We start from the raw sequence: 15,862 nt of genomic DNA on the forward strand, positions 1-15,862 counted from the left end.
ATGAAATTCTCTGGAGGGCTTGTGAAAACACAGATTGCTGGGCCCCACCCTCATTTATGATTCAGTAAGTCTGGATCTGGACCTGATAATTTGCATTTTTAACAAATTCCTGGTGCTGCTGGTTTGGCTGGTCCAGAGACCACACTTTGAGGGTCACTGGCTTAGAATACTTAGAGTATTAGAAAATTATGTAATAGCATCTTAAGAGAATTGTATTGGTGAGAGGCAACAAATAGGAGATTAGTCTGAAGTTATGATGAAACACTTTGGATCGTTTCTTTGCAAGCTTTTCTCCTAAATTTATATCACTAACTTATTCCTAAGCAACTGACAATGCTGCTCATAAAATTAGACTTGGTTTACCTTCTGAACTTTTTTGCATTTTTCTAATTAGCCATGCTTGAAAATTTTCTTTTATTTTGGCTCCATTAAGTGTTTGAGTACTTTGAGGAACTGAAATGTAATATGTTAAATGGAAGTAAATCCTATTCAGAGTCTTAAATACAGATCATCCTTATAAATTATTTCTTTTAAAGAGGCTTACTTCAAAACTTGACAGTTAAATTTTTAATTTTTACATAAAAAAGGTAGAGTTGGGGAATCAGTGGAATCTATGTCTATGCCAAGATTATTCAAGATTACTGGGGGTTTTTTTATTCTGCATTAACCTGATAATACTCTCATATTCCCTTCCTTTGTCTTAGATGTAGCAAGATATCTCTTGGGCTCTTGGTGTTTTGAACGGCCTTAAGAATTCTTACAGAAAGCCATTGCTCTTATTTATGGTTCTCTGTGGCTACAACTATAATATATTCTAGCTCTTTCCGGAAATCGTAGAAAAAATTTAAATCCTTCTGCAGTTCCTTTACTTTTCTAATATTAATTAAGATTTTCCTAAAGTAATCCCCAAGAGATGGACATTTGTTGAGAATTATATTCGCTGCCAGGTGAACTATAAAAATAAATAAAATAAATAAATAAGCTTAAAAGTGTCAGAAGTATCCGTTTTTCCCAATCCCAAAAAACTGTTTCATCCAGGTCAAATCCATTATGCTTTTATACCCTACATAGAATATTGTTGAGAAGTTCTGTTACCATCCACAAATCATCAAGAGGTTGTATTAAGCATTTGCACTAAAGGTAACAACAGGGAGTTACTGTCCCCAGTAGGCTAGCAAAATTAACAAATGAATTAATTAACTCTTGTTTACATTCTATTTCAAAGCCAAGATTTTAGGTAAAGCTTTTGTCAAAGCGGAGCTTGGTTTACAAATTAAAAGTGCAGGGCTTGTTAAAGCCAGATGCTTTGTGGGTGCAGTCAGGGCAAAGCCTTCCTTAATTACCTCTGGGGACTAAGAGGAAAATAAAAAGATCACTGTAGGACATACCAATTGTTCTTCCCAGATTTGGGTCTTAGCAGGTATTTAGGGATGTTTTGAATAACTTAAAGGAGCAAGTGACCAATAATGGGGGAAGGGCCTGATTTCAAGTCAGTAGACCAGCATCCAGCCCACAGCTGATCACTCACTAGCCCTGGGACCAAATAAGCCACTGTTATTTTTATACTTTCATTTCATTTATGTTTACTGACTGACTTATTAAAAGTAGGAAAACAAAAGGTAGCTAGCTCAGAGAGCTAATGGAAAGATAATTTAGGTAAAAGCGTGGGCAAAGGGCCCTACAGATGCTGCCTAATTTAAACGTCTAATTCTGATCTACTGTATTTGCATTCACCATTCGGAACTATTGGAATAGCTTTACAGGCGAGCACATATACGCCTTCATCTGCCAGACATGTGGCCAGAGGAGTGGGATCTTCTCCAGCCTCTTACAGTTCTAGTCAAACCGCATGGATACCTTTTTAGCCCCCATATCCTTATCCTCAGCCAAAAAGAAAAGGGAAATGCAGTGAACACTCCTAACAGTGAGAGGCCCATGGTGTAGCAGCAGTTCTGGAATCCAGTGTTCCACACTCTCTGCTCTTTGTCCCCGCCTCCCCTGCGTCTGTGGTGGAGTCAAGGGGCCTCTGGAGCGTGTGGATAACCTGACTGTCTGGTGATCCTGGCGCAGGGCTTGCCTGGAGGTGGTGCCCAGCGGTGGCTCTGAAACTTGGATTCTCCTCAGCCATCAGCGCCGACCATAATCGCCTTCTTACTGAAACTGTGTGTTAACCTTTCTTATTTCAACCCTGCTGTTTCCCCCAATAGAGTGAATCTGTGACATCATATCGAATTTATTTTATCTTAGAATATGTAGTAACACCTGTCTGTATTCTAAAATATGTAAGTAAATATATAGCCCATAGGCACTCACTCAGTCATGTACTGTATGTAATATTGGCTGATTTCTTCTTCAAGCAAATTATAAGTTGTTTGCTTACGTTTATTGACTGACACAATAACAGAAGAAAACACCTACCCAAAACATTAAAATAACCAGGCCAAATAACTACCTCCCTTAGCTAAGAAATTTAAATAATCATCTTGGTTTGTTGGAAACCCAATAATAGCTAGTGGTTCTGTAGGGCGCCTTATGTAGCAGCTATCTACCAAACCATGCTCGCATGCCTAATAATGTGCGCATACTTCTGCACCCCACCCTAGTCACTGTGGGCTCTGCCGTGTGGAAATCCGCCAGACTTCTACCCTGCTCTGCAGGCCTGTCCTTTCGCTTGTCAGAGGTCCAACCAAACTCAAGGCTGAATCTGAATCCTGGTGAAATATCTGAGGTCACTGCCTGAGCCAAAAATAAAAATGCAGCAGGAGTAGGACCCAACATCAACAGAGCAGAAGCATTCATGATCTCAGCTTGGGGCAGGGGCCTTGAGCAGTTTCCTGTGACCTTCCTGTGTGCAGCTAGAATCTGGAAGGGTGCAGACAAAGCCATGGAGCCTGTCTCTAATTGGTCTCACATCATCAGCATTCCAGAACAGGAAACTGTCTACAGCCGAGAATTCTTGCTTCTTTGCCATAATATTTGAGAAGCAAACCTTTTTCCCTGGGTATATCTAGTTCTGTTAGTTTGTAGCAGGTTGGTTTTCTTGGTTTTGATAGCTGTAATAAGAACGCCATGTTCTTATTACACCTCTTGGCAATTGACTATTAGATCTGTAGGTTATGAACTTCTCTCTCACTTAACATAAGTCAGTCAGTAAGCTAATTTTCAGATGAACGACTGTTAGTAAAATGTGTAGAGTCTTGTTCTATGGTGATTTATTAAGATGTATAAAGCGATTTGTGTTGCCCCCAAATGGTAGAGGTGTTTCTTCTTCCCCTATCTCGAGAAGGGGGCCCAGTTTCCCAGGGAACACAGGGATCATGGATGCCATTGCTCCCTGGAGCTTCCGCAAGGCAGCTCAGTTCCTCCCTTCTGGTCCCACATCCCACGGTGTCTCGGGGCTGATGTGTACCTGGTTCATGCCAATGTGGCTGTCCCAATGGTTCAAACACAATAATACTTTTGTACAGGGGGGCAAATGACTGTTGTCCCTAGCCAGCTCCCACCCCTCACCCTCAAAAGCCTCAATCCCTTTTTTTTTTCTTGGAGAGATTTGGTGCTGATGAGGATGGGAGAAGACTTCGAAAGCAATCCTTAATATTTAATTGAAATTTTATGAAATGGGGAGGAGTCAGCTCCTTTTGGCCAAATTCCTAATTAGTCAGAGCTTCTTGTACTAATTCATATAAATTATTTCATAGCTTTTGGCTAGTCATCTCAAATAAATAAAATTTAAAATAATGCTTTTCACTTTGAGGCTTATCTCACCAGTCCCAGCTCCGTCAGTCAGGGGCTTTCCCACGAGAGGCCCACGAGGCCCCTTTCCCCTGCGTTCATCCACAGACTTCGGGACAGGGGCGTCTGGAAGGAGGAGGGCAAAGCTCAGAGGAGCCTTTTCCCTCCCGCGCGAAATCGACACGTTAGAAGGAACCTTGGACACTGTCTAATCCAATCTTCTCTTTTACTTTTGTGGAGAGCGAGGTTCAGCGATGAAGTAACTTACCCAAGATCCCAGCGGCTCTAAGGCTAAGCTGGGCAGGGACTCTGGATTCCTTACTCTGGTCCCCTCTCCCCATGCAGTCAGTGGCCTCACTGATATCCACCGGTCTCCACTGTAGTAGTTGCTAAAGCCTGATTGCTTTGGTCACATAAGAGCACTTTATGTTATGGAGCAAATAGATGGCTCAGACAGGGATGAAGAAGCAAAGGATGCCACAGAGAAACTGGCCAAAGGTCCTGGGCTGAAGAGCAAATAAAGGCGACTGAGGGCCTGCCACCGAGATGGCTTTGGGGAGGACTGAAAGATCAGTGAGTCGATAGAAACTTAAGGGTTACAGAGCAATACAAAGAATTGTGTCGTGGGCATTGACTTCTTAAATGATGTTCTGATTTATTTTTCGAAAACACGGGATAGTTAATGCTAGTGAATTTCAGCTATTTTAATCAAATGATATATTAAACATATATATTTGTCAAAGTGATATGAACAGGTATGAGGACAAGCCTGGAGGCGCATTGTCTTACTTCCTGGGTACTTCCTCTGCGATGACCTCTCCAGATAGATTAGGTCGGTGGTTCCCAACTGGGATGACCTCCACCCCAGGGGACATTGGGACATTTGGAAGTGTCTGGAGACATTGTTGGTTGTCACAAATGGGGGCAGTGGAGGAGGCGTGGTACTAGCATCCAGTGAGCAGAGGAGCCAGGGATGCTGCTGAACATCCCCCAGTGCACAGGACTGGCCCCATAACAAGAACTGTCTGGCCCCAAATGTCAGTAGTGCTGAGCTTGAGATGCCTGGATTAAGTGAAGCAAAGGAAATGCCCATCGGCTGGCGGTGGTCTGCAGCCAGTATGTCTGCCTGCGGTGGCATTCTCTGACACTGGGCAGGGAGGACATAGGTCTTTGTTCTCTGTTCCGTACAGCAACAAGCAAAAGCAAGGCCACAGCTGATGGCTGGGCTGGGTGACTTAGAAATGCAGGTGCCGGCTTCCCTTTGATTTATCACTCAGGAACACCGAGGGGACATTTCTCTTTCATTTTCCGTGGCAATTTTCTGCACAGATGATTACACTAGTAGATTTGCCTTACATAAAAGATATGTCCTGAAAAGTTGCATTTGTTAAATCATATTTTAAATACAGTCAGGACTGTCAGTAAATACTAAAGAGGCAGTGACTTTTTAAAGTGAAAGATCCTTTTTTAAATAAAGTCTTATTCTTAAAGAGGAGCTTGCCTATGTGTTGCACTTTTAATGGAAAGCTTTATTTTTCCTGCACATTGATTACATTTTTGTTACAGAGCTCCATCAAATTGGCATAAGAGAACAGTTTCTCTTCCTCCTTCCTTTTCCTACCCTTATTCTTGTCCTTTAAAGAAAAAATCCAGGGGAAAATTAACAACAGAGCCTCTGAATTTGGGAAGGTCATTGATCAGTCTATCCATTATTCAGTTCAAAAGATGCCTGCTGGGTTACAAATTGTTAGAAAATAGGATTTGGTTCTATTTTGAAATCATTAATTTTTTATCTCACTTTTTTTTCTTCGGTTACTGACCTTTGGCTAGAAAGAGCAGGTGCACCCGGCCCTCCATCACCCGTGGGTGTTTACTGCACCAGAAATATCCGATAAGACTCCACCTCCACCAGGGGGGCGGGGCCCTGGTATCAGCACAGATAAGGGAGTGGCACTGAAGGAACCCAGCGGCTCTCTCCTTATCAATCGCTTCCCTAGGGCAACATCCCCATGTGTGTGAATCACTGACTAGCTCAGCAGGGCAAAGGGGGCAGGAAGGAGGAAATTTATATGATAAAGCCACCATTAGTGTCACTTCACTGATAGGAGGTTACACAGAGTCATGACCCAGTGGGGACAAAACCACTGCCACCGGGGAGGAGCTGGTATAGAAAAGAGGGGCTCTAGGCAGCCCTCGGCCTGACCTTCATCCCCACGGGAAGCAGCGAGGTGCTGGGGGCAGAGAGATGCTAGGGATGATCCAGCTCATCTACCGCCCCGGCCAGTACAGCGCCAGTGTCGAGAGGACTAGTCGCCATGAGAGATGGTGCCACGCACAGCCGCTCCTGGGAGCCCTTGCCCTTCGGCTTGTCCTAACACGCACCCACGTCAGTCTGGCAGACCCCAGTGAGCAGGAAGAAAGTCCCTGTGAGCAGCCTCGGAGCACCAAGGAAGTAAACCGCTTGCTCAGATCACTCCAGGGAAGATGTCAGATTTGGACACGAGCGTTCGGGCTCTGAGCCCTGCGTTTCCATACCGTAGGGCACCTGTTCTCGCCTGGAGGACCGGCTCTCAGTGAGAGCCACAGCTGGGCTGCCGGAGTCCCGAGTTCCAGGCACAACAGTCTTCAACACACTGTGTCCTCAGGAGATAATCACTTTTCCTCTTAGAATTTTAGTCTTCTTGTCTATGAAATCAAGGGGCTGACCCGGATGTCCTCAGGTCACCACGGTGACGTGGGGGAAGCCAGTTGAAATGAAGACCCGCAGAAAGGCAGCTGCTGACACGAAAGAGCAGCCATAGCTCTACGGAGCACTTACTACCTGCCAGGTGTTGTCTGAGCTGCACAGCACCCCTGTGAGGTGTGTGGTCAGTGTCTCCGCCTCACGGGTAAGGGAACTGCAGAGAGCTGGCGTGCCTTGCTCAGGGCCGTAGTCTTAGTCTGCTCGGGCTGTGGTACACAAGACCACAGAAGGGCTGGCTTACTCCTCTCAGTCCTGGAGGCTGGGGGCCCAGGTCCGGGTCAGCAGGGTGTGGTCTCTGGGAGAGCTCTCCTGCGACTTGTAGATGGCCACCTTGTTGCAGTCCTTCAGCAACCTTTCCCCTGAGCAATCTGTGGTCCCTTCTTGTAAGGGCACTAATCCTAGCAGACCAGGGCCCACCTTTATGAGTTAACCTTAATTACTTCTAAAGGCCCTATCTCCAATTATGGTGACATTGAGGGTTAGGGCTTCAACATTGGAGTGGGGACAGGGGAGGCACAATTCAGTCCACAGCAGTCACACGTCCAGAAGGTGATGTGCCAGTGAGTCCGGAAGTCAGCTATCCCTCTGCCTGCTTACTCTCCTTACTGGGCCCAGGGAGCCGAACTGGGGGCGAGACTGCTGGCTGCTGGGGCGGGGTGTGTGTGTGTGTGTGTGTGTGTGTGTGTGTGTGTGTGAGAGAGAGAGAGAGAGAGAGAGAGAGAGAGAGAGACGTCTTTCTGTCCCTAAGCCTAGCCCTCCCCAGTGACTCCCCTCCAAGTCACTGCCTTCTCTCCTGGGGGAAGGGAGGCTAGGAAGATCCTCCTGTGACAGGCCTTTCGGAATGCCGCTTGGTGCCAGGGACAAGCCAGGGGCCGGCCAGGGAATGGTGCTCATCCAGAGCCCAGGAGCAAAACTCGGGAGACGACAGGAAAAGCAAGAGAGGAGTCAGGTTGAGCCCTGAGGACGGGTTCCTTGGTAGCCACAGCTGGCTTTGGACCTGGTCCAGTGCTGGCCCCTTCCTGATGTTGCTGGTTGAACAAGATCACGTGGGCCCAATTCCCTGGGCTCTGGGAGCAAGTTAATAGTCACTTGTCGCTCATGTGTGGAAGAATGAGAAATTAATCCACATTGGCAAGCCACCCACCAATGCAGTTACAGTCGGGCCTGTCAGTTACTCATTATTAAAGACTTCGCAGTCAAAACAAGCCGTGTCGCCTCCTGCTTAGGCTTCCACCACCAAGCCAAACAACACACTAGTCATCCACCTGGAATGTCTCCTCTTACAAATTACACTATCTGGGTGTTGTAAGAATCTATGTTCTCTCCCTCGCTCTCATGCTTTACTGTTCCCCCTTGTTTTATAAAGGTTGGCTTAAAAGGCTGGGCTGAGGGTTCCTAATTTTAAAAAAAAGAAAAACTCATAAGAACAACAGACTGCAGGATAGCATTCAAAAAATGAAAATATGTCATTTCACCTTCCCATACTGTCCAACAGAGGCAGGGAACTAATGGGGAGCCACTTGGCTCGTGTTAACCAAAGCAGAAAGCTGGTTCTCATGCCTGGAACACCGGGGTTCCCTGGCGTGAGGAGCATTTCCAGCTGGAAAGGCCCTTCCCTCTCGCTTTCTGCCACCTCCTCCTGGAGTTACTAACAGCCTTCTTTCTCCACGGAGAGGAAGCTATCCGAGCAGGAGCTGTGTCCGTCGTCACTAGGATCACGGAGTTGCTATTGAGTGCTGGCTCCATTCCACTGGTAAGCCCAAAGCCTTCCCCAGCTAGTTCTCATCACACACACACAAAAAGTTTTTCAAGTGCAGTTCAACCTTGAACATTTGGAAAAGGAAAACGTGCATTTCTATGAGTCATTTCTCTTCCCAGCTGCAGGGCCATCTGGAATAAAATGTGTCCCGAGCTGCCCAGAGGCCACGGGACTTCAGGCGTTTGTGTCCTGCTCATTTCAACCCTGCTCATCATGTCCCTGGTTGGCTTTTACAGGTGTGAAAGTTGTGGAGCCGTTTTCCATTCTGAGTGCAAAGAAAAGTCCGTCCCGTGCCCAAGGTGTGTCCGCCGGGAGCTGCAGAAGAAGCAGAAGTCTTTCTGGCGGAGGCTGAACGTGGACGAGAGCCTGGAGGAGGCCTGCAGCATGTTCGAGCTGTCCTACCAGAACACCTGACTGGGCAGGAGCCCAAGCCAGGGAGGAGCCCAAGGCCAGGGAGCGACCTCGCAGCGATCTGTCAGCCCCAGCGGCTTCCTAGCTAGCCAGCTAGGCCCCTCTGGAGGAAGAGTGTGTCTCATCTTCAGCTAGATGTAGAGATGTAATTATACATGTATATGTACACACATCACTGTACGTAGGTTCTGTATAAGTTGATGTCTAAGGTCCATGGAGCCTCTGTGGCTCAAAAACCTACCAGTAGCTGACTTATACTTAGCCACGGACTCCAGCTGCTTGCTCCCGTGCAGAAGGGGGTCTACACAGTGCTTTATGGTACAGACATTTTTCTTTCTTCTTTTCTTCTTTTGGCTCTTGGGGGGCCATTTGATTACATAGGTGACAGGAGGAAGCATTTCCAACCGAACAACAGCACTTGGGTTATTTTTGTGTTACTTATTTTTATTTAGCCTTGATAGCCAATAATATAACTGAGGCAAGTACCTATCACCATCTGTTTCCTAAGAAAATATTCAAAACACAGGAATTACTTTTGGATCTTTCCGGGATCCGGTGTCCCGGGCTCTGTCACCTCGGTGGGGATCACCTAAGCTGAGCCCCGTGCTCGGAAATCAGGAGTGCAGGCTCCCCCTCACAGAAAGCATGTGCCCCTCGGTTATCAGGAGAGCTAGTTCTGGCTTTGAAGTCCACCTCAGGAAAGGGTTTTTCCTGAGAAAGAAGAGACCTCTGCCACCCGCCGCTGCATGTCGTTGCTCTGTTTGCTGGTACGAACCCCACCTCCGCCTGGTGATGCAACCCTCGGCCGTTTCTGCCAGGTTGTAAACACGGCTCTCTTCTGAGCACCTTCCAGGGGCTCCATGGGTGATGTTTATGATACTTTAACGGTGCTGGCTAGAGGACGTTGCTGAGGGTTGTTGTTAAATGCATCAGTGTGCAGACTGGCAGATGTATAGTGCGTCCATTCCAGGAGACGGTGTTCGGTTCCGTTCCATGGAGCCCTGTGTAGGCAGTCCCTGCCCTTGTAGATGCTGTATTTCTCATTTCTCTTCAGTCCACGCTCATCTTGACCTTTGTCAATGGAACCTCTTCTACTTTCACATTTTTTTAATCGTTAAAAAAAGAGAGAGAGACTAACCTGGAACTACTACCAACATTAGACTCTTAAGAAAGTACCCAACTTAAGAAAGTACTCTAATTAGTGAATTAAATCTAATACCGTTTAAATAAATATATACACATATGTATCATTGCCACCTTAAAGTAAAACAAAAAGTGCCAAAATAATACTGTAGGAAAGAGAACTGGAACAAATTGCTTGGCTGTGTGGTGGGGTGGTTAGTGTTCCCTCACTCCCGTGCCCTTCCAGGAAACAGGGTAGTGACCGCTGTGACGGAGGCAGAAGCGGCAGGTACAAGGACACTGGAAGTCACGGCTCCCATTCCTCCCACTTAGACTCTTCCCAGAACAGGAAAATAAGCTTATATTGCAAGAGTGGTGCATCTAACCCCTCAGCTCCTCCTCCCCCTGCCTTGCTCCCTCCAGATCCCAGCTTATGACGTCTGTCCATTCAGAGACATGGCGTTCAGACTGCCTCTTGTGCAGGCTGTCAGGTATAAGCACTTCTCCGCTCAGCTCCTGCCAGTTGTTTGGCCCCAGACCACACACTTCCACCGAGCAGCTGAGCACCACGCATGCATTTATTTCCTGATTATACAGTAGCTGTATCCAATGCATGAAGACTTGTTAAGAGGCCAGGGCCCCATTCCTGAGACGTCTTACGGTGCCTTTTATTCTTGGAAAAACAGGTTGACCCCTCCCCCCCCCTCCACACACACACACTAGTTATAGAAAGTATCGTGCACACACAAAAAAGGGGGTGGAAAATCTCAAACAAGCACTTGGCAAACAGGCAAACAAATTCGATCATCTCTTTCCTCCTCCCCTTCGTGAAATACAGTATATTTTTCAGCCTCAAAGAAGATATAGTAGAACAGGGTCTTTCACAAGAAGAATTATGGACCTGCTTATTATAAAACAGATGTGCTCTGATGGCAAAGTGCCTTTCCCCTCGCTCCCCACTCCCGTCGCTGAGGCTGACTTCTGCCTTCGCTGTAATTAATGTGTCTGTGACTCCGACTGTCAGCGAGGCCATCCCCAGCACGCCGGGCGCACGCGGAGGCCTGAGTGCAGGGCGGGCTCCTCCCTTCCCGCTTGTTTGCTCCGTGCATGGAATTTCTTGTCCCACCACACAGGCGCCCAAGGTCAGACCCACCAGGAGTCGGGGTCAAATCCTGGATCCCTGTTCTAAAGGCCTTTGTTGTCACCAGGGCCCGCTCAGAGGGCTGCTAAATATCTGCAGTCCCTGTGAACTTCTGAGGACAGCTTTCCACTCCCATCATTTTCTGCTTATTTTCAAAAGGGAAAAAAATAGATGTGCCATCACCATCAGCTACCCAGAACTGGAACCGTCTCCCAGGAGCTCCTGGTTTCTCTCTTTCCTGGGCATTTCTGACAGCCTGGTCGGTGCCAGCCTCAGGCCCTCACGGCTAGAAGCCGCCACCACCAAAATCCGCCAGGACAGGGCAGGGCGGCTCAGGAGCGGGGTCTGTCTGCCGTGAAAACTCGGAGTTGCTGTTTTCAGCCCAGAACGCCTTGGATGGAGCCGATGAACGCCCTTACTGTTTCCAGCGCTGACAAATTACGTGCTGTGTGTATGGTTAGGTAATTGTTCCACTGCTTAGAAACTGTCGAAACAAAAGCAGATCTGTGGATTACCACCTCCGTAAGACCAAGCGAATACCTGCTTCCCCTCGTGTTCCGTTTTTCATCTCATATTAAATATCTTGCACATAAAGCACATGAGAAAATGGCCAATTAATCTCCCAGAGCTGGCAGCCTACTCAGGGGAGCCTCTTCTCTCTCAAAGGCCCGTTCCCAGGGGTGTCGCGTCAGGAACTCCCTCCTCACGGGGCCAGGAGCTCGAGGGTGAGACGCCCAACCCTGGGGAGATGTTGGCACCTACGGCCGCAGTGAAGAAGCCAGGTCCTAAAATAGGCCTCACTTTGCACCGCTGCAGGAAGGCCACAGAGTACTTAAAAAGCAGTCAACTGGAATGCAACTGTGTTCTTTCCAAAGCTGCTTTATGTGAAAACCATGTGAATGCCTGTCTTCTCCCTTTGCTGCCGGCCTCTCCAGGGGACCGGAGCAGAGTCGTGTTCGTGTCAGGAGTGCTGAAGGGTAATCTTTTTTAGGAGCTGTAACAGTTGATTAGCTTAGGGGGTAATACTCTGCTTGTTCTAGACTGGGCCTCCGCCAGGAAGGGAATATTGCTAGCACTTGAGACTTGTGGCTTCCAGCCAACTCCTTGGAATCCTTCCGACTCCTGCAAGGGGACCTGTGCCATCATTTCCTCCCCGCCGCAGTGAGAGCCGAGGTGTTTATGTCACTAGCTGTTGTAAGCAGCCTTGGCCAAGCTGGAGGGAGTCCCCGTGGATGGGGACTGGCCTCTGGTTTTGTCTCTGCGAACGTGCACACTGAACACTGACACAGGACAGTTTCTTCCCGTGCCTCCCCGAAAAGGCTTGGCTTCCAGACCTCTGGGTTTGTTCTCTACCTGCCGGCCCAAAAAGGCCATGTGTAAATTACTGCAGGGTGGGGAGCGCGGGAGGCCGCACCGTGCTTTCTGCAAAGAGCATCATCTGAGGAAGCCAAGGGCCGTCCTGCTCCTGCTTTAGGGCAAAGCTGCTGCTGCCGCTGCCGCCGCTCACATTGGGCAGAATTATGCGTCTCCACTGAGCTGCCGTACTGGACTGAAATAGCTGGATTATGAAGTAAACCTCCGACTCCTGATCCTCCTACTGCCTGGAGTCCACACAAAGGCGATTTTATTTAGAGTTTTACTTCTCCCAGTAAAGAGAGACACATGCAGTTTTCCCCTTTATTTCTCGAGTTTTCTGTCTTACTACTTTCTTACTCTAAAATCATGTGAAAAAGTAGAGAACCGGGGGCAACACTGAGAGAAACGAACTCCTCTCCCCCAGGACACGCACGGAGCCGGTAGAGGAGCCGCTTTTCTTTCTTTGGTTCCTGTTTGTCCAGGCTGGGCACTAGAGCACAGGTGTTCTGCACGGTAACCTCTCACCCCGAGCCGAGGACTTCCTGCTCTAGGCTGACCCGGTCATGGGGAATGGGCCCTGCACAGCTACTCTAAACAGACAATGGTTGATTTCTGTCACGTGGGATAACACTTGGACATTTAAGTCTGGCACCCAACAGCCTTCTTATTGATAAACAATTCTAATTCCCTTGCATTCAAAAATCTCAAACTTGAGGGGTTTTCTTTAGTGGGATTTAGTGATGTTTTATCCTAGCAGGTAAAAATTTAAGTCTTCGTTAAAGTTTTTGTCAAAGTCATGAGAAATGTGTGGCATACCCGCCTCAGCACACCTATAGCTGTCAGGGGCTCCAGATGATCACCTCACGTGGCACTTTGCCCATAAAGTGGCCTCTGGTGTGATGGAAGGCATTGTTAAACTCCAGTTAAACTCAAGTGAAGAGACAGCTGCTGGTCTGCTTTGGTTCCTCCCTGTGGAAAGAGAAGCCATCGTGTTAGAAAGGCCTGGAGTGAAGCCAGGTGTTGCCAGGTAGAAGATTCAGGCGCCCACAGCAACCCAGCACAGTGAAGCTTCCCTCCCATTGGCTGTAGAGCTGCAGACCGGCCTCTCCCCCTCCCCTGGCCCTCCTTGCCCTGAGTCCTGACCCAGATGCGGGCCTTGTGGCTAGTACCCTGGCCAGTGGACAACTGGCTGCCCGTGGCTCCTCCTCCACTTCTGCCATCCCGTTTGTTTCTTTTCCCCGTAGGAGTGCCTTATAGTACTGCCTAGTGCTTCTAATCTATCCGACCCACTTGAAGCCTGCAGGACCCTACACATGGACCACTTTGCTTCTCCCCTGATGGCTACACTTTATACAGATCATTCGGAGCCTGCATATTCCATATGCATGTCAGACCTTTCACCTTTGTTTAACCTGGTGCCTTAAGCTTAAGAGTAAAAAGGATTCCTGTGGGAACCTCGTTGTTCAAGTACAGTGGTAGAAACATCGGCTTCTTAGCTCCATTGACACTTTTACCAGGAAATACAAAAGATGCAAATCACATGTTTTTGCTTTGTTTTATGCTGGGTTTTGTTTTGTTTTTTAATCACTCTTTCTGTTTATTTGCTTGCTTGGTCTCATTAACCAAACTCAGGGGAATGTCATGATGTCACCAACTCTAATGGGTAGAGAAATTAAACCAGTTATCTGGATTTGAATCTGTAAAATCAATGAGCTTAGTCTTTCTCAGGCTAAGAAATTACATAAACATAAGGATGTCTTTTCTGTATATAAAAGTTTTATTTTGCCACCAGTTTTCCAAGGGGGAAGTGGGAAGCCTCTTGGACACATTGTGACAGAAATGTTCCGTGTAGCATAGGCCGTCCACTCAGCTATTATTAAACTAGACTTTCCCTGTTGGAGGCCTAGGTTCTGATTTTGGTCATCTGACAGAATGTTTTGTGGATAGTCAATAGCCTACTGCAGAAAATTGAAGGGGAAAAGAGTCTGTCTTCAAGCAATGCTGAAAAGAGGGAAACTGCTGAGGTTGCAGATGAAGATGATTGAACGTGGAGATGCAGGAGACTTCTGCACAACGTGTTCCCTCCGTCCTGGGTCAGGACAGTGTCGTTTCCCCTTATGTCTGCTCATGCGCTACAGAACTGACGGAAGTGTGGGCTTGGGGCTTTTCTATCATTCTGTGTTGAGCAATTTGTAACAGCTAATGTGCTAATTTATATGGATACATATGTTGTTTCTGTTGTCGGGATTTCATTGCCTTTTGTTTGGCTGTCACTTATCCATATATTTGTTTACATCATTTTTTAAAATATCAGTAACTGTAATAATATGAAATGAAGTTGTACTGTTGACGAGTCCCCTAGTTTTTATGGTTATCTGTTACATAATTTAAGTGCACCAGTTCCTAATGTATAAAGTTATCTTGCCCTCAATAAACAATGCAGAAAGTACTTTCTCTTCTCATAACAACGTCTTTAAATTAATGTTTTGCAGCGGCGGTGGTGAAAGCCCAGGAGGAGCCTGGATGTTAATTCAAAGTCAAGATTTGTGGTTTATTGAAAGTGAGCTACTAGGCCTTTAAAATATCTCTTAACATTAATCTTACAGATAGATTTTTTTTTTTTCTAAGTTCATCAGTCACCCTGGCCAGATAATTCAGTTGCTGAGCAGTGTGGTTCTCAACCTTTTTACACTTAGGGTCCAGTGAAAATACAAGAACTATTTTGGGGGCCACTAAAGCAGAAATCTCCCTGAGCATAAGCAGATTTGACTAAGATCATTTGGTCTATAATCTCCATACAATATCAGGGTGGTTAACTCTTGCAGACCAGCACAAAGTTACCGGAGGAGCAGTCCACAGACCACCAGCTGGAAAACACTGGGTTAGAGCATCGTCCTGAAGTGCAGAGGTTGCCAGTTCAATTCCCAGTCAGGGCACATACAAAGTCTCTCTCTCTCTCTCTCTCTCACTTTTCCTCTCCTTAACATTAATAAATAAAATAATTTTCTAAAATAAATTCAATTTGTAATATTCTCACTAGCTCTTCCTATGTTTATGAAAAACATAGGATAACATTTTTTTTTAATGCAGATGTTGTGTTAGGGGCCTCATTTGCTGAATCAGGGCGTGATTGTTTTCAGTTTTGAAACAAACTGCCAAAGGTCATGCACGAAGCATCCTTTTACTAAGCTTGTGGTCCGCAGGCTTTCTTGCCCTGGTTTTATCCTGCCCTGCACTCTCCAATTGGGTGGACAATTGCTGGGCAGGAGGCCACTAGGCAAGAGCACTGGTTTTCCCTGCAGACCCTATTTTGGGAGCAAAGAGTGAAAAGTAAAGAGTAGGTGTTTATGTGAGAGATAGCAGCCCTCTGAGAGGTGAGAAGTGATTGGAAATACACTGCCTTGCCTGGGCGACCCTCTCCCTTCCACCAGGAAGGACACGGGGTGCACAGCTGTGCACAGGGGACCCAGCAAAAGCACCAATTGAAACTCACTTTCTCAAAGAGAGACGCAGAAGAGACTAGAAAAAGTGCTTCTGGTTAACCATTTACCAAAAGTGAACCCTGAGCCTCACTCGCCAAGACACACCTAAGCAAGCT

At 47.0% G+C, this 15,862-nt stretch overlaps 1 protein-coding gene across 2 annotated transcripts in view; it reads left to right on the forward strand.

Moving 5' to 3' along the window:
• The window catches only part of PLEKHM3 (pleckstrin homology domain containing M3), a 200,162-nt gene extending 187,211 nt beyond the window's left edge, over positions 1-12,951 (forward strand). The window contains exon 7 of one of the 2 annotated variants that reach the window (XR_010725696.1): positions 8,471-8,602. Coding sequence is in view for 1 of the 2 variants with exons in the window: in XM_066233577.1 (XP_066089674.1) it covers positions 8,471-8,648 (178 nt within the window). In the remaining variant the exon portion in view is untranslated. Of the gene's footprint in view, positions 1-8,470 lie in introns of both variants that reach the window. The other variant, XM_066233577.1, reaches the window with a different exon arrangement.
• Positions 12,952-15,862: the final 2,911 nt, after the last annotated feature.

Source organism: Saccopteryx bilineata, chromosome 5 (assembly GCF_036850765.1).
Source record: "Saccopteryx bilineata isolate mSacBil1 chromosome 5, mSacBil1_pri_phased_curated, whole genome shotgun sequence".
Classification (NCBI taxonomy): domain Eukaryota; kingdom Metazoa; phylum Chordata; class Mammalia; order Chiroptera; family Emballonuridae; genus Saccopteryx; species Saccopteryx bilineata.